The sequence below is a fragment of the Saimiri boliviensis genome, chromosome 2, assembly GCF_048565385.1.
Source record: "Saimiri boliviensis isolate mSaiBol1 chromosome 2, mSaiBol1.pri, whole genome shotgun sequence".
NCBI lineage: Eukaryota > Metazoa > Chordata > Mammalia > Primates > Cebidae > Saimiri > Saimiri boliviensis.
In genome coordinates, this window is record NC_133450.1 from 217,399,109 (window position 1) to 217,419,395 (window position 20,287).

Here is a 20,287-nt window from a genome sequence, read left to right on the forward strand (position 1 = left end):
CAGCAGAATATGAGCTCTTCTATTCCTGTGACTAAAGTATTTACTTGAGTCTATGGTCATACCACCCTAAACGTACCGTCTCATCTGAACTATCTACTTTGAGCAGTAACTTAAACCTGCTAACATCTTTGTGTCATTAAGAAACACAGGCTTGGGAAGCCAAGGTGGGTAGATCCCTAGGTCAGGAGATGGAGAATGTCCTGGCTAACACGGTGAAAACCCGTCTCTATTAAAAAATAAAAATAAAAAATATCCAGGTGTGGTGGCACACGCCTGTAGCCCCTCGAGAGGCTGAGGCAGGAGAATCAGTTGAACCTGGGAGGCAGAAGTTCAAGTGAAACGATATTGCTCCACTGTACTCCAGACTGGGCGACAGAGCGAGACTCTCTTGAAAAAAACAGAGGCTAGTTTAACAGAATAAAACACAGTTTCAACAGCCTGTTAGTGTGGAAAAACTGAGAATTTCAACATTATACTATATAGCCTAGAACAGGATATACTTAATAGTATTTACCATATGTCAACCACTATTCTAAACTTTAAGTATATTATACTTCATTTAATCCTCACAGCAATCCAATAAAATGGAAATACATTTTACTGTCTTCAGTTCATAGATGAGAAAAGGAAGGCAGACAGTTTAAGTAATTTAACCAAGATTACAGTGAAATGAAGTTGAATCCAAGCAATCTTGAGCCAGAGTCCATGCTCTTAATTATGAGAAGTTTTGGCTTGCATTAAAAAACTAAAGCTCTCATCCAAAATGCAGACAAAAAATTCATATACAAACGTATTCACTGTGGCATTATTTATGATTTAGAAAAAACTGAAAATCTAAATGCTCAACAATAGGAAAATGGTTAAACACATCATGATAAAGCTATTTACTTATTTAATGAAATATCCTTCCACTAAAAATACTTGTGAAAATTGTTTCATGACTCGGGACAATGTTGCTAGTGTAATACAGAGTAGGGAAAAACAAACAGCATACAAAAATTGTATGTATATTATATATAGGCTCCTAATTACGTAAAAGATGAGCTGGGACACAATCTGGAAGCAAGCATTCTCAAACGTTAAGAAATGGCTATTTCTAGGTGGTGGGATTAGAGATGCTTCTATTTTCTTTCAAGCGTTTTCCACAGTGAACATACATTATTTTATTATCAGCTTAAACAAAAACAATTTTTTTTCTTTTAATCAAACTATACTTAAAAAAAAAAAAACCAACACTAAAAATGTTTTAATATGTCTAACTTCAAATGGGTACTTTCCTTGGGATTATATCCTTTGTACATCAGACAACATACCAAATACCAAAAAAAAAAAAAAAAAAAAAAAATTCAACCTTCAACCTTGGAAAACAATTTTGGTCAATGTTTACTCTTAATGTAATTACGTGTAGGATTACGTTACAAGAGGAGAAATGGACTTCATTACATTATATGTACACCAAAAATTCAGGACTAGCGTTCCTAAAATAGATAATAAGAGACAAAAAGTTTCGGGAAGAAGAACAGCTGTTGCTAATCCAACTATTTACCCTTTGACCCTCTATCTGGCCAGTAACTGAACACTATCAACTGTTTCCCTGTATTATGCGCTGTTTACAATCCCTGAGAGGCATGAAAGGAATTAATAATTTAGCCTAGAAAGCTGACAGCCTTTATTGGGAAGCCCCTTGTCTATGGGACAGAAATCAGAGCAAGTAGCTGTCCTGAAGCCACAGGTCCCTTTACTGTTCCTGTTTTATAGCCTAATTGGCCCCCAAACATAAATCAATTATTTCTCCTGTTTTAAGCAACAATGACTTCTATTCTCTAACTTCCCTTGTATCAAGTCAGTCCTTGTTCTCTTCAGTTTTACAACTACACGATAAACACGATGGGTGAGGAAAAAACTCGGGGACCAGGGCAGACTGGGGTTATTTGGAAACAGAAGCACAGAAAGTTTATGCTGTTTTGAACTTCTCTTGACCTTTGACTGCCCCTGTCCCTAGCTTATGCTAATGGACATGGTAGAGGGACACTTCTTGTAGAAATGAACTTAGCCTGAACCTGTGCCATAACATTGGACTCCAAGAAGCCCAGGAATCATAGGAAGGCAGCCAGAGTGTGAACAGCTACCCAGATTCTGAGTATGGCTGCCCTATCACATTAAAGGTATTTAGGGAAAAAAAAAAAAAGGCAAAGGCAGTTAATTGGACAAAGTCTGTCTTTCCTCAACTAGTTCCAACACATGATACCTGTTGTCCCAAACCTGCTGCCTACAATCACTGCTATGCACAACTGAAAATTAGCCAAAAAGTATTTCCTGTTCCAAAATAAGGGAGTGTGAACAGGCTTTCCTATCAGGAATCTGGGGAATGGGGGACAATATTTGGGCCTCCAAATTCCAAAGATACAACACAAGGAAATCCCTAATATTCTTAAAAGTAACACAGGGCTCGGTATGGTAATCTCAGCATTTTGGGAGACCAAGGCAGGAGGATCACTTGAGCCCAGGAGTTCGAAACCAGCCTGGGCAGCATGGCAAAACTTCATTTCTACAAAACATACAAGAATTAGTCAGGCATGGTAGCACGGACATGCAGTCACAGCTACTCAGGAGGCTGAGGTGGGAGGATCACTTGAGCCCAGAAGGTCAAGGCTGCAGTGAGCCATGACTGCCACTGCACTGCAGCCTAGGCAAAAGAGTGAGACCCTGTCTCAAATTAAATAAACAAAAGTCACTTGGAATTAACATAGGGTGATGTTATTCCTTCCCAGTCAGAATCTCAAGATTACGCAGTAGCAAAAACCAGAGCCAATTTAACACAAAACACACAGCCCATCTCAGTCTTGATGCTTTCTATCACTTGGTAGGGCTGAACATGCTCATTTGAACCCCAAAATTGGTATAGTCTGAGATAATTTTATTTTTGTTTATTTTTAGAATAATCAGATCCTTATGTATTTCCTCAAAGAGACAGATTAAAATATTACTAAGTTCATAATAATGTAGGAATTACTGAGACTACTACCCACACACACTAAATATACATTTTTTGGTTTGCTTTTTGTTTTTGAGACAGGGTCTTGCTCTGTCACCTAGGCTGGAATGGAGTGATGTGATGATCATGGCTAACTGCAACCTTCACCTCCTTCAGCAATTCTCCCACCTCACCCTCTCACATAGCTGGGACCACAAGCACATGCTACCACATCTGGATAATTTTCTTTGTAGAGATAGGGTTCCTTATGTTGCCCAGGCTCGTCGCAAACTCCTGGGCTCAAATGATCCTCCTGCCTTGGCCTCCCAAAGTACTGGAATTACAGGCATGAGCGATCACAGCCTGCCACTAATTTTTTTTTTTTTTTTTTGAAACAGAATCTCACTTTGTCCCCCAGGATGGAGTACAGTGGCATGATCTTGGCTCATTGCAACCTACACCTCTTGGGTTCAAGCAATTCTCCTGTCTCAGCCTCTCAAGTAGCTGGGACTACAGGCCCAAGCCACCACGCCCGGCTAATTTTTTTTGTATTTTCAGTAGAGACGGGTTTCACCATGTTGGCCAGGATGGTCTCAATCTCTTAACCTCATGATCCCCCCACCTCAGCCTCCCAAAATGTTGGGATTACACGTGTGAGCCACAGCACCCAGCCATTACAATTTTTTGGGGTGTTTTTTTTTTTTTTTTTTTTTTGGTGACTCCCATTCTATACTGATGTATAAAATTGTCTCAATCTCTGTTCCTTCTCATGAAACAGGCCTATAAATTGCTGTATCTAGCTAGAAATTTTACGCAAAAATGTTTAATGAGCTGGGATTAGTTAACCCAGAAAGAAGAATTCAACAATAACTTTTCTGAGAATATCGGGACCTTACTCAGAAAATGGGCATTAGCCATTTTCAATTGCTATTAGATGCAGAAAAAGAGAATATGTTTGGGTACTAAGTGCTAAATAGAGGTTTACAAAATGCCCTTTCAAGTATTTCCCAATAGACTGTTAATATACAAGGACAAGAGCTATACTTATTTGTCTGTCCCTAGAGCCTAGAGAACTGGGTCTGGAGCAGAGAGAACACTCAGGGCTTAATAAACTGAGTTATCAACTATTTAGCATGTTTTATGTGTAGCTGTCTGAAAGGTTACAGGGCATCTGAATGTCCTTCCTAGTGTTCAAAAATGCTTCTAAGAAAGGACCATGGCCGGGTGAGGGGGCTCACACCTGTAATCCCAGCACTTTGGGAGGCCAAGGCAGGCAGATCAGTTCAAGACCAGCCTGACCAATATGATAAAACCCCGTCTCTAATAAAAATACAAAAATTAACTAGGCATGGTGGCACATGCCTGTAGTCTCAGCTACTCGGGAGGCTGAGGCAGGAGAATCGCTTGAACCCAGGAGGCAGACGTTGCAGTGAGCCGAGATTGAGCCACTGTACTCCAACCTGGTCAACAGAGTCCGATACACATCTTTAAAAAAAAAAAAAACACACACACACACAAGGTGCAGGGGCTGGGCACAGTGGTTCACACCTGTAATCCCAGGAGGGCAGATCATCTGAGGTCGGGAGTTTGAGACCAGCCTGACCGACATGGAGAAATCCCATCACTACTAAAAAATACAAAATTAGCCAGGCATGGTGGCGCATGCCTATAATCCCAGCTACTCAGGGAGGCTGAGACAGAAGAATTGCTTAAACCCAGGAGGTGGAGGTTGTGGTGAACCGAGATTATGCAATTGCACTCCAGCCTGGGCAACAAGAGTGAAATTCTGTCTCAAGAAAAAAAAAGAAAAAGAAAAAAGAAAAAACCATGACTCCAGAAAAATAACTGAATTTGCCTTTTCCTCCTCCTAGGGAGTAGCCTTTGCCTACTAAGCAAAAGCTACTAGGCTACTTTGCCTAAGGCTACTAGGCTACTTTGCCTAAGCAAAGGCTGCTCCTAAGAATAACAGAAAACAGCTGGACCTTGCATAACACAAGTTTCAACTATGCAGGTCCACTTATTTACAGATTTTTTTCAATAAAAGTTACACCGTGTGTGCCTGCCTCGTGCCTCCCCTTTCACCTCCTTTACCTCTTCCACCTCTGCCACCCAAGACAAGTCCAACTCCTCTTCCTCCTCCCTCAGCATGAAGGCAGTGAAGATGAAGACCTTTATGATTATTCACTTCTATTAATGAAGAGTAAATATATTTGTCTTCCTAATGACTTCTTTTTTGTATGAGACAGAGTCTTGCTCTGTTACTCAGGCTGGAGTGCAGAGGCGCAATCTCGGCTCACTGCAACCTCCACCTCCTGGGTTCAAGGGATTCTCCTCCCTCAGCCTCCTGAATAGCTTGGATTACAAGCGCACGCCACTGGGCCTCACTAATTTTTTTTTTTAGTAGAAATGGGGTTTCACCATGTTGGTCAGGCTGCTCTCTAACTCCTGACCTTGTGATCTGCCTGCCTCAGCCTCCCAAAGTGCTGGAATTACAGCTGTGAGCCTCCGCACCCAGCCTTCCTTACAACTTTCTTAACAACATGTTCTTTTCTCTAGAGTACTTTATTGTAAGAATACAGAATATAATACACGTAACATACAAAATACGTGCTAATCTGCTGATTACATTATCAGCTAGGATTCAATAGTAGGGTATTAATAAAGTTTTTGAGGAGTCAAAAGTTGTAAATAGACTTTCAACTGTGCAGGGGTTGTCATTCTTAATCCTCACACTGTTTAACGGTCAATCATAGTATATTCACCTATAGCTGCTGGCACACGGAGGCTATACTGCCTAATACAAAACTGATTCTGAAATTTACAACTTCTAAAAAGACAAATATACTTGTCTGACTTCAAGCTGGTATTTGATAAGCATCATGGAAACTATTTTGCCTAACAACTAATAAGTATTAGTTGAAACATGGACATTTATACCATTAAGGAGGGCAGGGGGAATATGTGAGAAGGTCTGCAACCTCAGAGCTTGTATCAGCTTCATGATGATGGAAAGGTAAGCTTTATCACTTATCTCAACAGCAGACTGGTGGTAAGGAGCCAGCCCCAACAAAGTACTAGAATCAGAAAAATAATTCTAGACCATCTCATGGAGTCTCACCTAAATTATCATTTGATCTTTTAGCATTATAGCAAAATAAGGTCAGTATACACTGGATACTCCCATGTCCTATTTCTAAGCATTATGACTATGTCCCAGAATGGTGCAGGTCACCACATTTAGGGAGCACTGGAAATTCAAATGATTGTCTATGATGAGGACTCACACAGTCATGAAAAGCATCATTTAATTAAGACTTTGAAATGGTAACTCTCATACCTTAACCATAAGACTGCAAATGAAAATTAAACTGTACTACAAAGGTTACCAATTATAATTTCTAAACTAAGCATAATGCTTCTTCAAAAGAAATTGTTTTATTTATTTATTATTTATTTATGTATTTATTTTTGAGACGGAGTTTCGCTCTTGTTACCCAGGCTGGAGTGCAATGGCACGATCTTGGCTCACCGCAACCTCCACCTCCTGAGTTCAGGCAATTCTCCTGCCTCAGCCTCCTGAGTAGCTGGGATTACAGGCACGCGCCACCATGCCCAGCTAATTTTCTGTAATTTTAGTAGAGATGCGGTTTCACCATGTTGACCAGGATGGTCTCGATCTCTTGACCTTGTGATCCACCCACCTCGGCCTCCCAAAGTGCTGGGATTACAGGCGTGAGCCACCGTGCCCGGCCGAAAGAAATTATTTTAAAACTAGTCAATACTTTAGAAGTGTTTGTAAATATACAGTTGTCCATGTGCATAAGTGAAAGTACAATTAGAAGTGTTTGTAAATATACAGTTGTCCATGTGCATAAGTGAAAGTACAATTTTCTTTTTTTTTTTTTTTTTTTTTTTTTTTTGAGAGGAAGTTTTACTCTTGTCACCCAAGCTGGAGTACAATGACACAATCTTGGCTCACCACAACCTCTGCCTCACAGATTCAAGCAATTTTCCTGCCTCAGCCTCCTCAGTAGCTGGGGCTACAGGCACCCGCCACCACGCCCAGCTAATTTTTGTATTTTTGGTAGAGATGGGGTTTCACCATGTTAGCCAGGCTGGTCTCAAACTCCTGACCTCAAGTGATCCACCCGCCTCAGCCTCCCAAAGTGCTAGGATTACAGGCATGAGCCACTGCACCAGGCTTGAAAGTACAGATTTCACTGTTGTTGGATTTCATGGAAGGATAGAGAACAAAGCAAGGAGATTGGTATTAAATTTTCAGCAACCCAACTTTCTATTAAACAGATGGATCCTGGCCACTGAGTAATATCAGAAGAAAGCAAAACTAGAAAAGACAGAATGTCCTTCCTATAATTATAAATTAAAGTGAAATAAAATCTGGGAGTCAATAAGGTAAGGTTTATCAATGGCACCTTAAATTATTCACTTAAAAGTGGATATACACATCCTTTTCTTACCAAAGAATATTGGGTAACATTGAGAACTTACTAGTGCCTGGGTCAAGCTCTGCCAATTCATCCTGACAGAAACCTAAAGAGAAAACAATAGGAAAAAAATTACAATTTGTGAATTACTTCAAGCTGACTCCAAATATGAAGCATCATACAGTGGGAGGATAATCCATACACAGAAGTCAATTTGGGTTTCAGTCTTAGTTCTAACATTTAGCTACTACACATCCCTCTGAGCCTCCATTTTATCACCTCGATATAAAAACAGATAATAGCACTTACCACAGAATTGCAATGAGGATTAAACAAGTTACCAATATAAAATGCTTACCACAGGCTTTGCCTCACAGTAGGAGCTCAATATACAACAGCACAAGTAATTCTGAGTAATCATGCCAATATCCATTGGAATAAAAACTCACAGGAAAATTACAATTCATTTAATACCTGTTATATTCTATTTAATACTACTAATTCTTTTCCAAAATAAATCAAAATACATAAAATATTAACTTATAAGGCCGGGCGCGGTGGCTCAAGCCTGTAATCCCAGCACTTTGGGAGGCCGAGGCGGGTGGATCACAAGGTCGAGAGATCGAGACCAACCTGGTCAACATGGTGAAACCCCGTCTCTACTAAAAATACAAAAAATTAGCTGGGCATGGTGGCACGTGCCTATAATCCCAGCTACTCAGGAGGCTGAGGCAGGAGAATTGCCTGAACCCAGGAAGCGGAGGTTGCAGTGAGCCGAGATCACGCCATTGCACTCCAGCCTGGGTAACAAGAGCGAAACTCCGTCTCAAAAACAACAACAACAACAAAAAAAAAAAAAAAATATATATATATATATATATATATATATATAAACTTATAACAAATATCAAACAGTAATCTCACGTAAATTTTTCACAAATACTGAAGAATTTTACCTACACAAAGAAATGGAAGCTACTCAGGTTGGAATAAATACCTCTCAAAGCACACTGCACATTTCATACGCTCAGATCCAAAAAGTATGAGTTACATTTGTCTGACTGGTGTGTAACTATCACACTGGAGAGAGAATTCAAGCACAAGGAATGGCAAACATAGTAGGTCATCTAAACATCACTGATGAAAGGTTTTGTTTTTATTTTTCCTGGAATGGCTGCATACTTTCTCTTGTTTGCTTTCTACGCTTCCTCAATTTAAGTATTTCCTCAGAAAAGCTTTCTCTTGCCTCCTTCACCCTTGTCTCACACACAAGGACAAATCCCTGGTTATAATTTTCTCTAATACCTGTACTTGCTTCTTCATAGCACTCATCAACAAGGAACTATTCATTCAGTGTCTGACCACAATGAGACCGTTCCATGAGGGCCAGGATCCAATCTGCCTTGTTTTACAGCATTAACCCCATTACCTCTCAAAAGCCTAGCATGTAGTAGCTGTTCATTAAACAAATGTAGCATATCACCAGTAAATTCAAAAATAATGGATCTGGCCAGGTTTGATGGCTCACACCTGTAATCCCAGCACTTTGGAAGGCCAAAGTGGGCAGACCACTTGATGCCAGGAATTTAAGACCAGCCTGGCTAACATGGTGAAACCCCATCTCTACTAAAAACACAAAAATTAGTCAGGCATGGTAGTGCACATCTGTAGTCCCAGCTACTTGGGAGGCTGAGGCAAGAGAATCACTTGAACCCAGGAGGAGGAGGCTGCAGTGAGCTGAGATCGCATCACTGAACTCCAGCCTGGGCGACAGAGCAAGACTCCATCTTAAAAAAAAAAAAAAAAGCCGGGAGCGCTGGCTCTGTAATCCCAGCACTTTGGGAGGCTGAGGTGGGCAGATCACAAGGTCAAGAGATCAAGACCATCCTGGCCAACATAGTGAAACTCCATCTCTACTAAAAATCCAAAAATTAGCTGGCTGTGGTGGTGTGCGCCTGTTGTCCCAGCTACTCATGAGGCTGAGGCAGGAGAATTGCTTGAACCCGGGAGGCAGAGGTTGCAGTGAGCCAAGATCGCGCCACTGCCCTCCAGCCTGGCACCTGGCAACACAGCAAGACTGTCTCCAAAAAAAAAAAAAAAAAAAAAAAAAAACCTCAAACAAAAAAAGCAGACTCTTAAGCTTCATAAATAAACAAACATACCCCCAAGCCCACCTGTCTCACAGAATACAACATATTAAACAGATCAGGAAATATTCTGAGAAATCCAGGGTCTTTTGATATCACCAACTCAATGTACACACAACCTAACTGAAATGTTACTGCAAAGGTTATATTCATTTGCCTCAGTTTAACTAGAAAGATAGATGCATACTGAAAAGGGTACCAGGCCGCGGTGCAGTGGCTCATGCCTGTAATCCCAGCACTTTGGGAGGCTGAGGCGGGTGGATCACCCGAGGTCAGGAGTTCAAGACCAGCCTGGCCAACATAGTGAAACCCCATCTCTACTAAAAATACAAAAATTAGGCTGAATGTTGTGGTAGATGCCTGTAGTTCCAGCTACTCCAGAGCCTAAGGCAAGAGAATTGCTTGAACCTGGGAAGTGGAGGTTGCAGTGAGATGAGATTGTGCCACTGCACTCCAGCCTGGGCAACAGAGCGAGACTCCATCTAAAAAAAAAAAAAATAGGGCGGGCGCGGTGGCTCAAACCTGTAATCCCAGCACTTTGGGAGGCCGAGGCGGGTGGATCACAAGGTCAAGAGATCGAGACCATCCTGGTCAACATGGTGAAACCCTGTCTCTACTAAAAATACAAAACATTAGCTGGGCATAGTGGCGCATGCCTGTAATCCCAGCTACTCAGGAGGCTGAGTCAGGAGAATTGCCTGAACCCAGGAGGCGGAGGTTGCGGTGAGCCGAGATCGTGCCATTGCACTCCAGCCTGGGTAACAAAAGTGAAACTCCGTCTCAAAAAAAAATTTTTTTAATTTAAAAAAAAAAATACAAAAATTAGCTGGGTGTGGTGGCAGGCGCCTATAATCCCAACTACTCAGGAGGCTGAGGCAGGAGAATTGCTTGAACCCGGGAGGCAGAATTTGCAGTGAGCCCAGATTGCACTACTGTACTCCAGCCTGGGTGACAGAGAGACTCCATCTCAAAAAAGGGGGTGGGGGAGTGGGCATAAGTATGAGTTAGAATTAGATTTGAATCACAGATTTGCTATTACCAAATTAACTACTACTAGCCCATTTCTTGAAATGAGGATAAAAATAACCATCACATTCAATTATTTTAAGATTTGGTGAATATATGTAAATCATCAGTGAATGGCTCTAAGTCTAGAAATCTTATTTCATACAAGAGAAAGTTCCAGTTGACAAGCTCTTCTCCAAATAGGCTTTTTGTTTCTTAAACAAGGTCTTGCTCCTGTAGCCCAGGGTGGGGTACAGTGGCTTGATTAAGGCTCACTGCAGTCTCCACCTCTAGGGCCCAAGCAACTCTCTCACTTCAGCCTCCCAAGTAGCTAGGACTACAGGTGTGTACCACCACACATTTGACAAAAAAAAAAAAAAAAAAAAGATCACTGATACCTCAAATTGTAACTGGCTATTGTGGGAGATTAAAAGGTCACTGATCTTTTTCTTTTTTGATATTTTGACTAAAAAACTGTATACTTACCATGACAGCAACTTAAACTTCTGAGTATAACCAGTCAGCAAATTAAGGTCTGAAACACTAGCTAATTATACTCTATACTGTGTTAGCATTACTCAAGAAATGTTCTAATTTGACTGTAGGAAGGCAGCATAGTGCAATAGAGACAAAGACTCTGGTTAACACTCTGTTACTCAGTCTCTTTTGAAGCTTCAGTAGCCCATACATAAGATTAAGTCCCTTAGAAGGTAAAATTCCACAATTCTAATCAAACATCATCTCCTTCTACAAAACAGAAGTCATATGTATCCTTCATGATTTGCTGACCACTTTAACTCTCTGGCATCCTACCCAATAGTGTACACTCCAACCACATTGAATTACATTGTGGCTCCCAGAATTCAACATGCTCTTTGGCCTCAATTCATTTACACATGCTGTTTTCTCCACCTGAGCCCACCTTTGCTCACCACTGACCTAAGGACTCAGGTCAGTTCTCCCCTAATTTCCCCTCCCTTTCCCTGCACTCAAGTCTGAGTTAGGCACTACAAACGACATGACTGAACCTAGAGCTTTTCAGGCACCTATGAGGAAGAAAAAGGCTGGTTTCAAAATCCAAACAACCAATAAATCTGCAAATTTGAAATTCAAGTGTTTTAATTAAATAACATGATTTCACTTAGTCAACTGCAATTCAAGTTTTATATAGTTTCAAACGTGAGATACAGTGACACAAGAAAGCCAAAGGTCAAAATAGATCTCAAAATTGCTCTGATGAGTTCTGTGTGCCTCTATGCTCCCACAGGCTCCCAAGGTTCTAGAGACGTCTGTTTTCCAGGATCCCCAGGAAAAAGTTAAAAGCCTTTACCCAGACTTTCTATTGATATGCCACTACAATAAATTTCTTGCCAAAAGAACAAATTTTACGAGAATAATTTCACTATTCTCAACTTTTAAAGCCTAGATCAGCACTGTCCAATAGAAATTTCTACAATGATGAAAATGTCGTATCTACACTGTCCAATACAGTTGCCACTAGCTACATGTGACCAATGACTACTTGGAATGTGACTGACATGAATGAGGAACTGAACTTTTAACTTTACTCTTAATTAATTTAAATGGCCACATGAGGCTGGTAGCCGGCTATGAAACAGTGAAAGTCTAGGAATTGCCCCTTCTAAACTTGTTACACCACATGTTTTGGACTGTGTTACAACTTTAAAAAAAAATAAAATATGGAAATGTTTAGGCTAGTATTATTTACTAGCCAATGTATAGGTCAATCAGTCTGCAAATGCAAACAGTCACTACGTCAAATATTAAGTATCTACCCATACTGTAACAGGCCAGAGGCCTGGAAGATAGAGATATGAATAAGACTGACTATTATCAGAGAGTTAACAGTCTCTAGGGGTAGAGAGCAAATAAAAATAACTGTAGAGCCTGACAATGCAAACATACTTAATGCCACTAAGTTATATACTCAAAATGGTTTAAATGGTAAATTTTATGCTATGTATTTAACCACAATTTTAAAAAAGATTAAAGCCTAGTGAAGAAAAAAGATGAAACAGCAGTTTTGAAAAAATTAACACTATGGGACAGATGGACATGATACAACTGGGAAGTAGTGCAAAGTAGAAAGCATAAATTTTTATTTCAGAATAGGTTTGATTCCTGCCACCACTACTTACTAATTGTGTTAGCTTAGGAAGTGACTTCACCTCTCTGGGCCAATTTCCTCATCTGTAGATTGTTATGAGTATTCAATGATATGATGCACTTAGGTCAGTGAAAGTGCTTGGTAGCCATGATCAATATCAGTGAGAGGAGAAACAGCAATCATGGAGCCAGGAGCACAGAGAGAAGATAGGCATTCACCAGGCAGAGATATTTGAGAAACATATTTAGAGGAAGCAGCATGTGAAAGCACTAAATAGGAAAAAAAAAAAAAAACAGAATGTTACTCAGTAATTAGACTTGACTGGAGTCTCAGCAGAGCCATATCATAAAGACTCTTAACTGCCACACATGAGGAATTTTTGGTTTTTATCCTATAGGCAACAGTGACTGAAAATACATGTATACACCTAGGAAGTTTGTCAATACCAGCCCAACTCTGATTACTTCAATACAAGGGCTCTAAAATTTCAACCAAGAAACTAAAAGCACAAGGAGTTTTAAAAAAATAAAAGAGCTTTGTTGAGGCAGTCAAAATACACATGGGAAGCCATCCATAGCCCTTAGATTCTAGGAACTCTTCCCTTTTGGGGGAGGCCTTCCTCAATTCTATCTTCTAGGCTCCTTTTGGTTCCATGAATGGCTTTGGTGTGAGGCTGAGAAGGAATGCAGCTTTATTTTGGTGGGGGTAAGTAACAAACATGAGCTACACAGCCTGCCATACAGCCACATCTGCAGCCTGCAAACTAGTCCCAGACCTGGGCAGATATAGGAACACTTTTCTTGGATTGGTTGATTAAATTTACACCTGCCTCTTGCTTTTCTATCCAGTGAGTGGGATGCCACCTGGGCCATTAGCTTTTGTTTCTCACAGGCAACCTGACAAACCATACTTCAAGAATAACAGAAAATGCTTTTGAATGCAGGAACGTAGCACCACAAGTCCACACAGCAAAAGCTATCTGGAAGAGCTTCAAGTAGTATTTTCTTTTCTCCACCTACAAACGTCAAGGTCATATTTTTAAAAGTGCAACAAAAACAATACCCTTTTCCTAATGTAATTTTCCTAACATGAAATCTTAGGGGGATATTATGCCCACGTATTTGCTCAGCTTAAATGCAGTATACAAGTGTCTGTATTTCTATGGAAACATTAATAACTTCCATCTGATCAACCTACATCACCTTTCATGTATTTTTTCAGGCTTCTATCTTTGTAATTACGGCCTTGAAACCAGACTGATGGCAGAAAAGCCAGCCCAAGATTATGACATTTCAATTTTAAAACATTCTTAAAAAATAAAGACAGTACACAGCTTTCAAGGCTGTAGTTACAGAATCAAAAGGTGAAAACAGTTTAGGAAGACAATTCAGTCTGATGAGTCAGAGGTCACTGTGTTTCTATGGAATTATACTACAGGCATTTCTCAGAAAACTGCATGTACTGATGACTCTCTGACATTTTTCATTTACAATTTCTGTTTCTCTGGAGGAACAAAAAGGACTATTGATAATCCTTCACTTGGCTTGAAGGTTAAGAAATTTCAAGGCCAGGCACAGTGGCTCAAAGCTCACATCTATAATCTCAGAACTCTGGGAGGCCAAGGCAGGAGGATCCCTTGAGCTCAGGAATTGAAGACCAGCCTGGGCAACATAGTGAGACCTCTACAACAAAATAATGTGTTTTTTTTTCATTAGATGGGCGTGATGACACACACCTGTAGTCCCAGCTACTTGGGAGGCTGAGGTGGGAGGACCATTTGAGCCTGGGAGGTCAAGACTACAGTGAGCCATGATTACTGCACTCCAGCCCGAGTAACAGAGCAAGATCTTGTCTCAAAAAAGCAAAAAGAGCCGGGCGCGGTGGCTCAAGCCTGTAATCCCAGCACTTTGGGAGGCCGAGGCAGGCGGATCACGTGGTCAAGAGATCAAGACCATCCTGGTCACCATCCTGGTCAACATGGTGAAACCCCGTCTCTACTAAAAATATGAAAAATTAGCTGGGCATGGTAGGGTGTGCCTGTAATCCCAGCTACTCAGGAGGCTGAGGCAGGGGAATTGCCTAAACCCAGGAGGTGGAGTTTGCGGTGAGCCAAGATCGCGCCATTGCACTCCAGTCTGGGTAACGAAGAGCGAAACTCCGTCTCAAAAAAAAAAAAAAAAACAGAAAGAAAAGAAATTTCAAAACGCAAAATATCGCATACAGAAAAATACAAGAAAATGTATACAATAATCTGTCAGTTGCCATTTATTCAATCTATTACTATACAGCAGGCATCAGCTTGACACTTTGTATTAATTCTTACTGAAAAATAGGTACTACTGTCTCCATTTTACAGATTAAACAGATTATTGTACTCCATTACATGGCAAGAGCCACAAAAGTCAAAACAAGAGAACTTCTACTGAGAGCATCTTGACTAAAAAAACTCTACCTTTGCACAGTGCATGCTCTGCAACAGCCGGACAGATGGGAATTTGGCATAACTTCAAAGAGCTAACCCTGATATTCCCATAACAGCAGAGCCTCAGAGTCCAAAAGTTGCAGTTGTGTATAATCAGGGATACAAATCATATACCGCTAACACTTGAGGAACCCTTAAAGGGTTATCAAGATTCTTAGGTTTAAAAAAAAAAAATACATAAACTAGAAGGACAGATAGACTATAAATCATCCCTAATCTCTTCTATCCTACTGTAGCCCCCATTTTACAGAAGGGAGAAATTGTGTAAAGAAAATAACATTTGTAGCATTCCCATGGTCCCATACGCTTCAGCATTTCCCCAATCTAAAAATAGGAACAACAGGACTTACTTAACAGGGTTGTTGTAAGGATTAAATAAATATAAGCTCTCAAAACAATACCTAGCATGTAGCAAATGTTCACTGAGTTACTCATTATTGGCCGGACATGGTGGCTCATGTCTGTAATCCCAGCACTTTGGGAGGCTGAGGCGGGTGGATCACCTGAGGCTGGGAGTTCCAGACCAGCCTAACCAACACGAAGAAACACCATCTCTACTAAAAATAAAAAATCAGCCAGTGTGGTGGTGCATGCCTGTAATCTCAGCTACTCAGAAGGCCAGGGCAGGAGAACTGCTTGAACCCGGGAGGTGAAGGTTGCAGTGAGCCAAGATAGTGCCATTGTATTTCAGCCTAGGCAACAAGAGTGAAACTCTGCCTCAAAAAAAAGTAATTACCCATTATAATTGGTAAATTCATTTTGATCGTCACCCTCCAAAATACAAATATAAACAGACTCAGAAAAGAATTTAAAAACCTAAACCACTTTTCAGCAGCTCTAGGGAATGTGTTCCCCATTCTGCACACACATAGGGAATAGGACCTTTTATTAAGTCATCACCCAGTGCTATTACTGAGACGTTGGCTTCTTCATGAGGTTGCAGCATTCATATGAAAACTGACCTTTGGGCCATCCATTCAGATCTCAGATCACCCAATCAATAAAATAAATAGGGTATTTTTTTTTTAAGAGACGGGTCCTGCTATGTTGCCCAGGCTATGGTGCAGTGGCCATTCACAAGCATGATCATAACACACTGCAGCCTCGAACTTCTGACTCAAGCAATCCTCCTGCCTCAGCCTCACTAGTAGCTGGAACTACAGATGCACACCAACACACCAGCTTCTTTTTTTTTTTTTTTTTTTGAGACGGAGTTTTGCTCTTGTTACCCAGGCTGGAGTGCAATGGCGCGATCTCGGCTCACTGCAACCTCCGCCTCCTGGGTTCAAGCAATTCTCCTGCCTCAGCCTCCTGAGTAGCTGGGATTACAGGCACGCGCCACCATGCCCAGCTAATTTTTTGTATTTTTAATAGAGACGGGGTTTCACCATGTTGACCAGGATGGTCTCGATCTCTTAACCTCGTGATCCACCCGCCTCGGCCTCCCAAAGTGCTGGGATTACAGGCTTGAGCCACCGCGCCCGGCCCACACCAGCTTCTTAAAACACTACAGATCAGGCGTCCCCAAACTTTTTACACAGGGGGCCAGTTCACTGTCCCTCAGACCGTTGGAGGGCCGCCACATACTGTGCTCCTCTCACTGACCACCAATGAAAGAGGTGCCCCATGATAAATGGCCTCAGGGGGCCACATGTGGCCCGCGGGCCGTAGTTTGGGGACGCCTGCTACAGATATTCATTGCCCTACTAAAATCACACTCTTACTTATATAATGCACATTTCCTTACCATTTTTGATACCTACTGTAAGTTTAACAGGCTTAGAAGTTCCTCTTCTAGCATTAACATATTTTAGCACAAACATTATGTTTGAATTGCATCCCTATTTCCCTACAGTTCAACTGGGCTTCCAGAGTAAGAGATGATTATTTGGTATACAGCTGTTCTGAGTTTAACAATCTTCTCCCTAAATATGCCTCACATTCCTGAATAAGTCACAGTGACCATACTATTTAAAAAGTAAATACTGACTAAGGATATCAAATGAGAATAACATACTTATAAGGTCAGCAAGGCAGACTTTAATACAAGCTGACCTGGAAATTGAGACTGTATAGACACAGTGGTTACTTTCAGTCCCTACCATGTTAAGGCTCTCATGTTTCTAGTTTATATTATTCACTCTTCATCTTGTATCAAATAGTATTTAAGAGCCTAATGCTATTTTGCTATGTTTCCTTAAAGGCATTAAGGATCAAAAGTCTCTCCCATTCCACATGGAGTGTAACATGCCCAGGGCCAGCATTTTTAAGCAAGAGTCTCTCTGCTTCTTTGCCTGCCCATTGGCAAGGATTTGTTCTAAACCTCATAAGAGCATCTTTCTCCAAAATCATAAATTGGCTTTGGACTTTGCTCTTCTCCTTAGAAATACATAAAGGCATCTTTTTTTTTTTTTTTTTTTTTTTTTTTGAGACAAAGTTTCACTCTGTTGCCAGACTGGAGTGTAGTGGCATAATCTCAACTCACTGCAATCTCCGCCTCGGGTTCAAGCCATTCTCCTGCCTCAGCCTCCCGAGTAGTTGGGACTATAGGTGTGCACCAACGCATCCAGCTAATTTTGTTTTTTTGTTTTGTTTTGTTTTGTATTTTTAGTAGAGACAGGGTTTCACCATGTTGGCCAGTACAGTCTCGATCTCTTGACCTCGTGATCCACCAGCCTCGACCTCCCAAAGTGCTCGGATTACAGACGTGAGCCACCATGTGCCTGGCCTAAAGGCATCGTTAAAAAAAAAAAAAAAAAAAAAAAAAAGACCAGTTAAGAAAAAAAGGTCAAGATTTTTAAGCAAGCAATTTTCAAAGACCATACTTGTCTCCATGGCTAAAAATTAGGTTTGGCTTTAATTCTTGCATCTACCATTAAAGCACGGTCTCCTGAATACTAAACTCCTGAAGGTACAAATGGCCCTTTGTATCTTCTACCAGAAGATAGTGCTGAGAATCCAAGAGTGTAAGTCTTGGATCAGACACATTTGGGCCTGAGTCCCATCTCTCCCAACTGCAGGGGCCAAGTCACTTACTTAACTTGCTCTCGATTCTCTCATCAGTAAAATGACAATAATGTTACTCTCCTTAAGGTTGCTGCACATAATTAGCACAAAGTGGGCACACAATAAATTTTAGTTCAAGAAAAAAGGAAAGGCAAACCATTCACTACAAAATTTTCAGAGAAAGACACTAGTCACACCCAAGTACTAATTACACTAATACTGCACATCAACAGAATTGTTAAATTACAACTTGGCAAAGAAATCAGTTGAGACCAAAACTTTCTAACAAGAACAAAAAAGTTCAATGTATGCTCTAAGGAGAGAAAAATTAAGTTTTTATGTGTGTGATTTACAATTTAAGTGATTTACAATTTATTCTAGATAGAGCACATGTGAGCTTGATAATAACATTACAAACTCCTAAGTCTTCCTTACTTCATTACTTCATACCAAGGCATGCTGACAAACCTCCTTACCCTGAGCTAAGCTCTGGATTGAGACCCTGAATTCAAAGTGTCACAGAGCAATGAATTATATATTTTAGCTTATACCAAGTATCAGAAAAACTTTACTAAAATATCAATTAAGCCAAGTGTGGCCTGCCATACACTACATGAGTCTGGTCCCTGGGATTAAAAATCTATTAAAAGGCCGGGTGCGGTGGCTCACGCCTGTAATCCCAGCACTTTGGGAGGCCGAGACGGGTGGATCATGAGGTCAAGAGATCGAGACCATCCTGGTCAACAAATAGGTGTCACAAGATGATTTATCAAGAATCCACAGTAAATGTTCAGAGATTTCACTAGCACAGACAAAATACAATAAATTAGAAACAGGAAAATTACCATAACTGTAATTTCTTTTTTTTTTTTTTTTTTTTTTTGGAGATGGAGTTTTGCTCTTGTTACCCAGGCTGGAGTGCAATGGCACGATCTCGGCTAACCACAACCTCCACCTCCTGGGTTCAAGCAATTCTCCTGCCTCAGCCTCCTGAGTAGCTGGAATTACAGGCACACACCACCATGCCCAGCTAATTTTTTGTATTTTTAGTAGAGACGGGGTTTCACCTTGTTGACCAGGATGGTCTCGATCTCTCGACCTCGTGATCCACCCGCCTCGGCCTCCCAAAGTGCTGGGATTACAGGCTTGAGTCACCGCGCCCGGCCATAACTGTAATTTCTTTAAAAAAATCTTCAATTTATTTCAAAGTGCAATGTTTCCATAAAGAATTTTTTAAATGCCATTTAAAATTATCCAGAATTGAATTTTCTTCTTTTAGTATCTAGTGGAACAAACTTTTTAAATAACAGGATTACAAAATGTCTCCTTTCGTATTTGAAGAAGCAAAAGTCACAATACTTTGTGAAAGCAAAAAATTAAATAAGACAGAAGGGCAAGGTGGCTCATACCTGTAATCCCAGCACTTTGGGAGGCTGAGATGGGCGCATCTCTTGGTCAGGAGCTCAAGATCAGCCTGACCAACATGGTGAAACCATATCTCTACTAAAAATACAAAAATTAGCTGTGTATGATGACAAGCACCTGCAATCCCAGCTACTCAGGCTCCTGAGGCATGAGAAACGCTTCAACCCAGGAGGCGAAGGTTGCAGTGAGCCAAGATCACACCACTGCACTCCAGCCTGGGCAACAGAGCAAGACTCCATCTCAAAAAACAAAATAATAATAAATTAAATAAGAAAAAATGATGCCAGGCGCAGTGGCTCATGCCTGTAATCCTAGCACTTCGGGAAGCTGAGGCGGGCGGATCACCTGAGGTCAGGAGTTTGAGATCAGCCTGACCAACATGGATAAACCTCGTCTCTAATAAAAATACAAAATTAGCCAGATGTGCTGGCAAATGCCTATAATCCCAGCTACTCGAGAGGCTGAGATCGAAGAATTGCTTGAACCCAAGAGGAGGTTGAGGTGAGCCGAGATTGTGCCAAACCTGGACAAGAGTGAAACTCCGTCTCAAAAGAAAAAGAAGAAAAAATGACAATAGGTTTTTTTCTAACCAGAAAGTTTTAAAGATAAAATCAAATTAAAATTAAACAATTTTTAAATGAAATTTTTAAAATTCAAATTATAATCTAGGCTCCA

At 40.8% G+C, this 20,287-nt stretch overlaps 1 protein-coding gene across 5 annotated transcripts in view; it reads right to left on the minus strand.

Annotated features, from left to right (window-relative positions):
• NR6A1 (nuclear receptor subfamily 6 group A member 1) overlaps positions 1-20,287 on the minus strand; it is a 239,017-nt gene that overhangs the window by 198,165 nt on the left and 20,565 nt on the right. For all 5 annotated transcript variants that reach the window (XM_010351375.3, XM_074395327.1, XM_074395325.1 and 2 more), the window contains exon 2: positions 7,484-7,525. In XM_010351375.3, the coding sequence (XP_010349677.2) occupies positions 7,484-7,525 (42 nt within the window). The remainder of the gene's footprint in view (positions 1-7,483; positions 7,526-20,287) is intronic.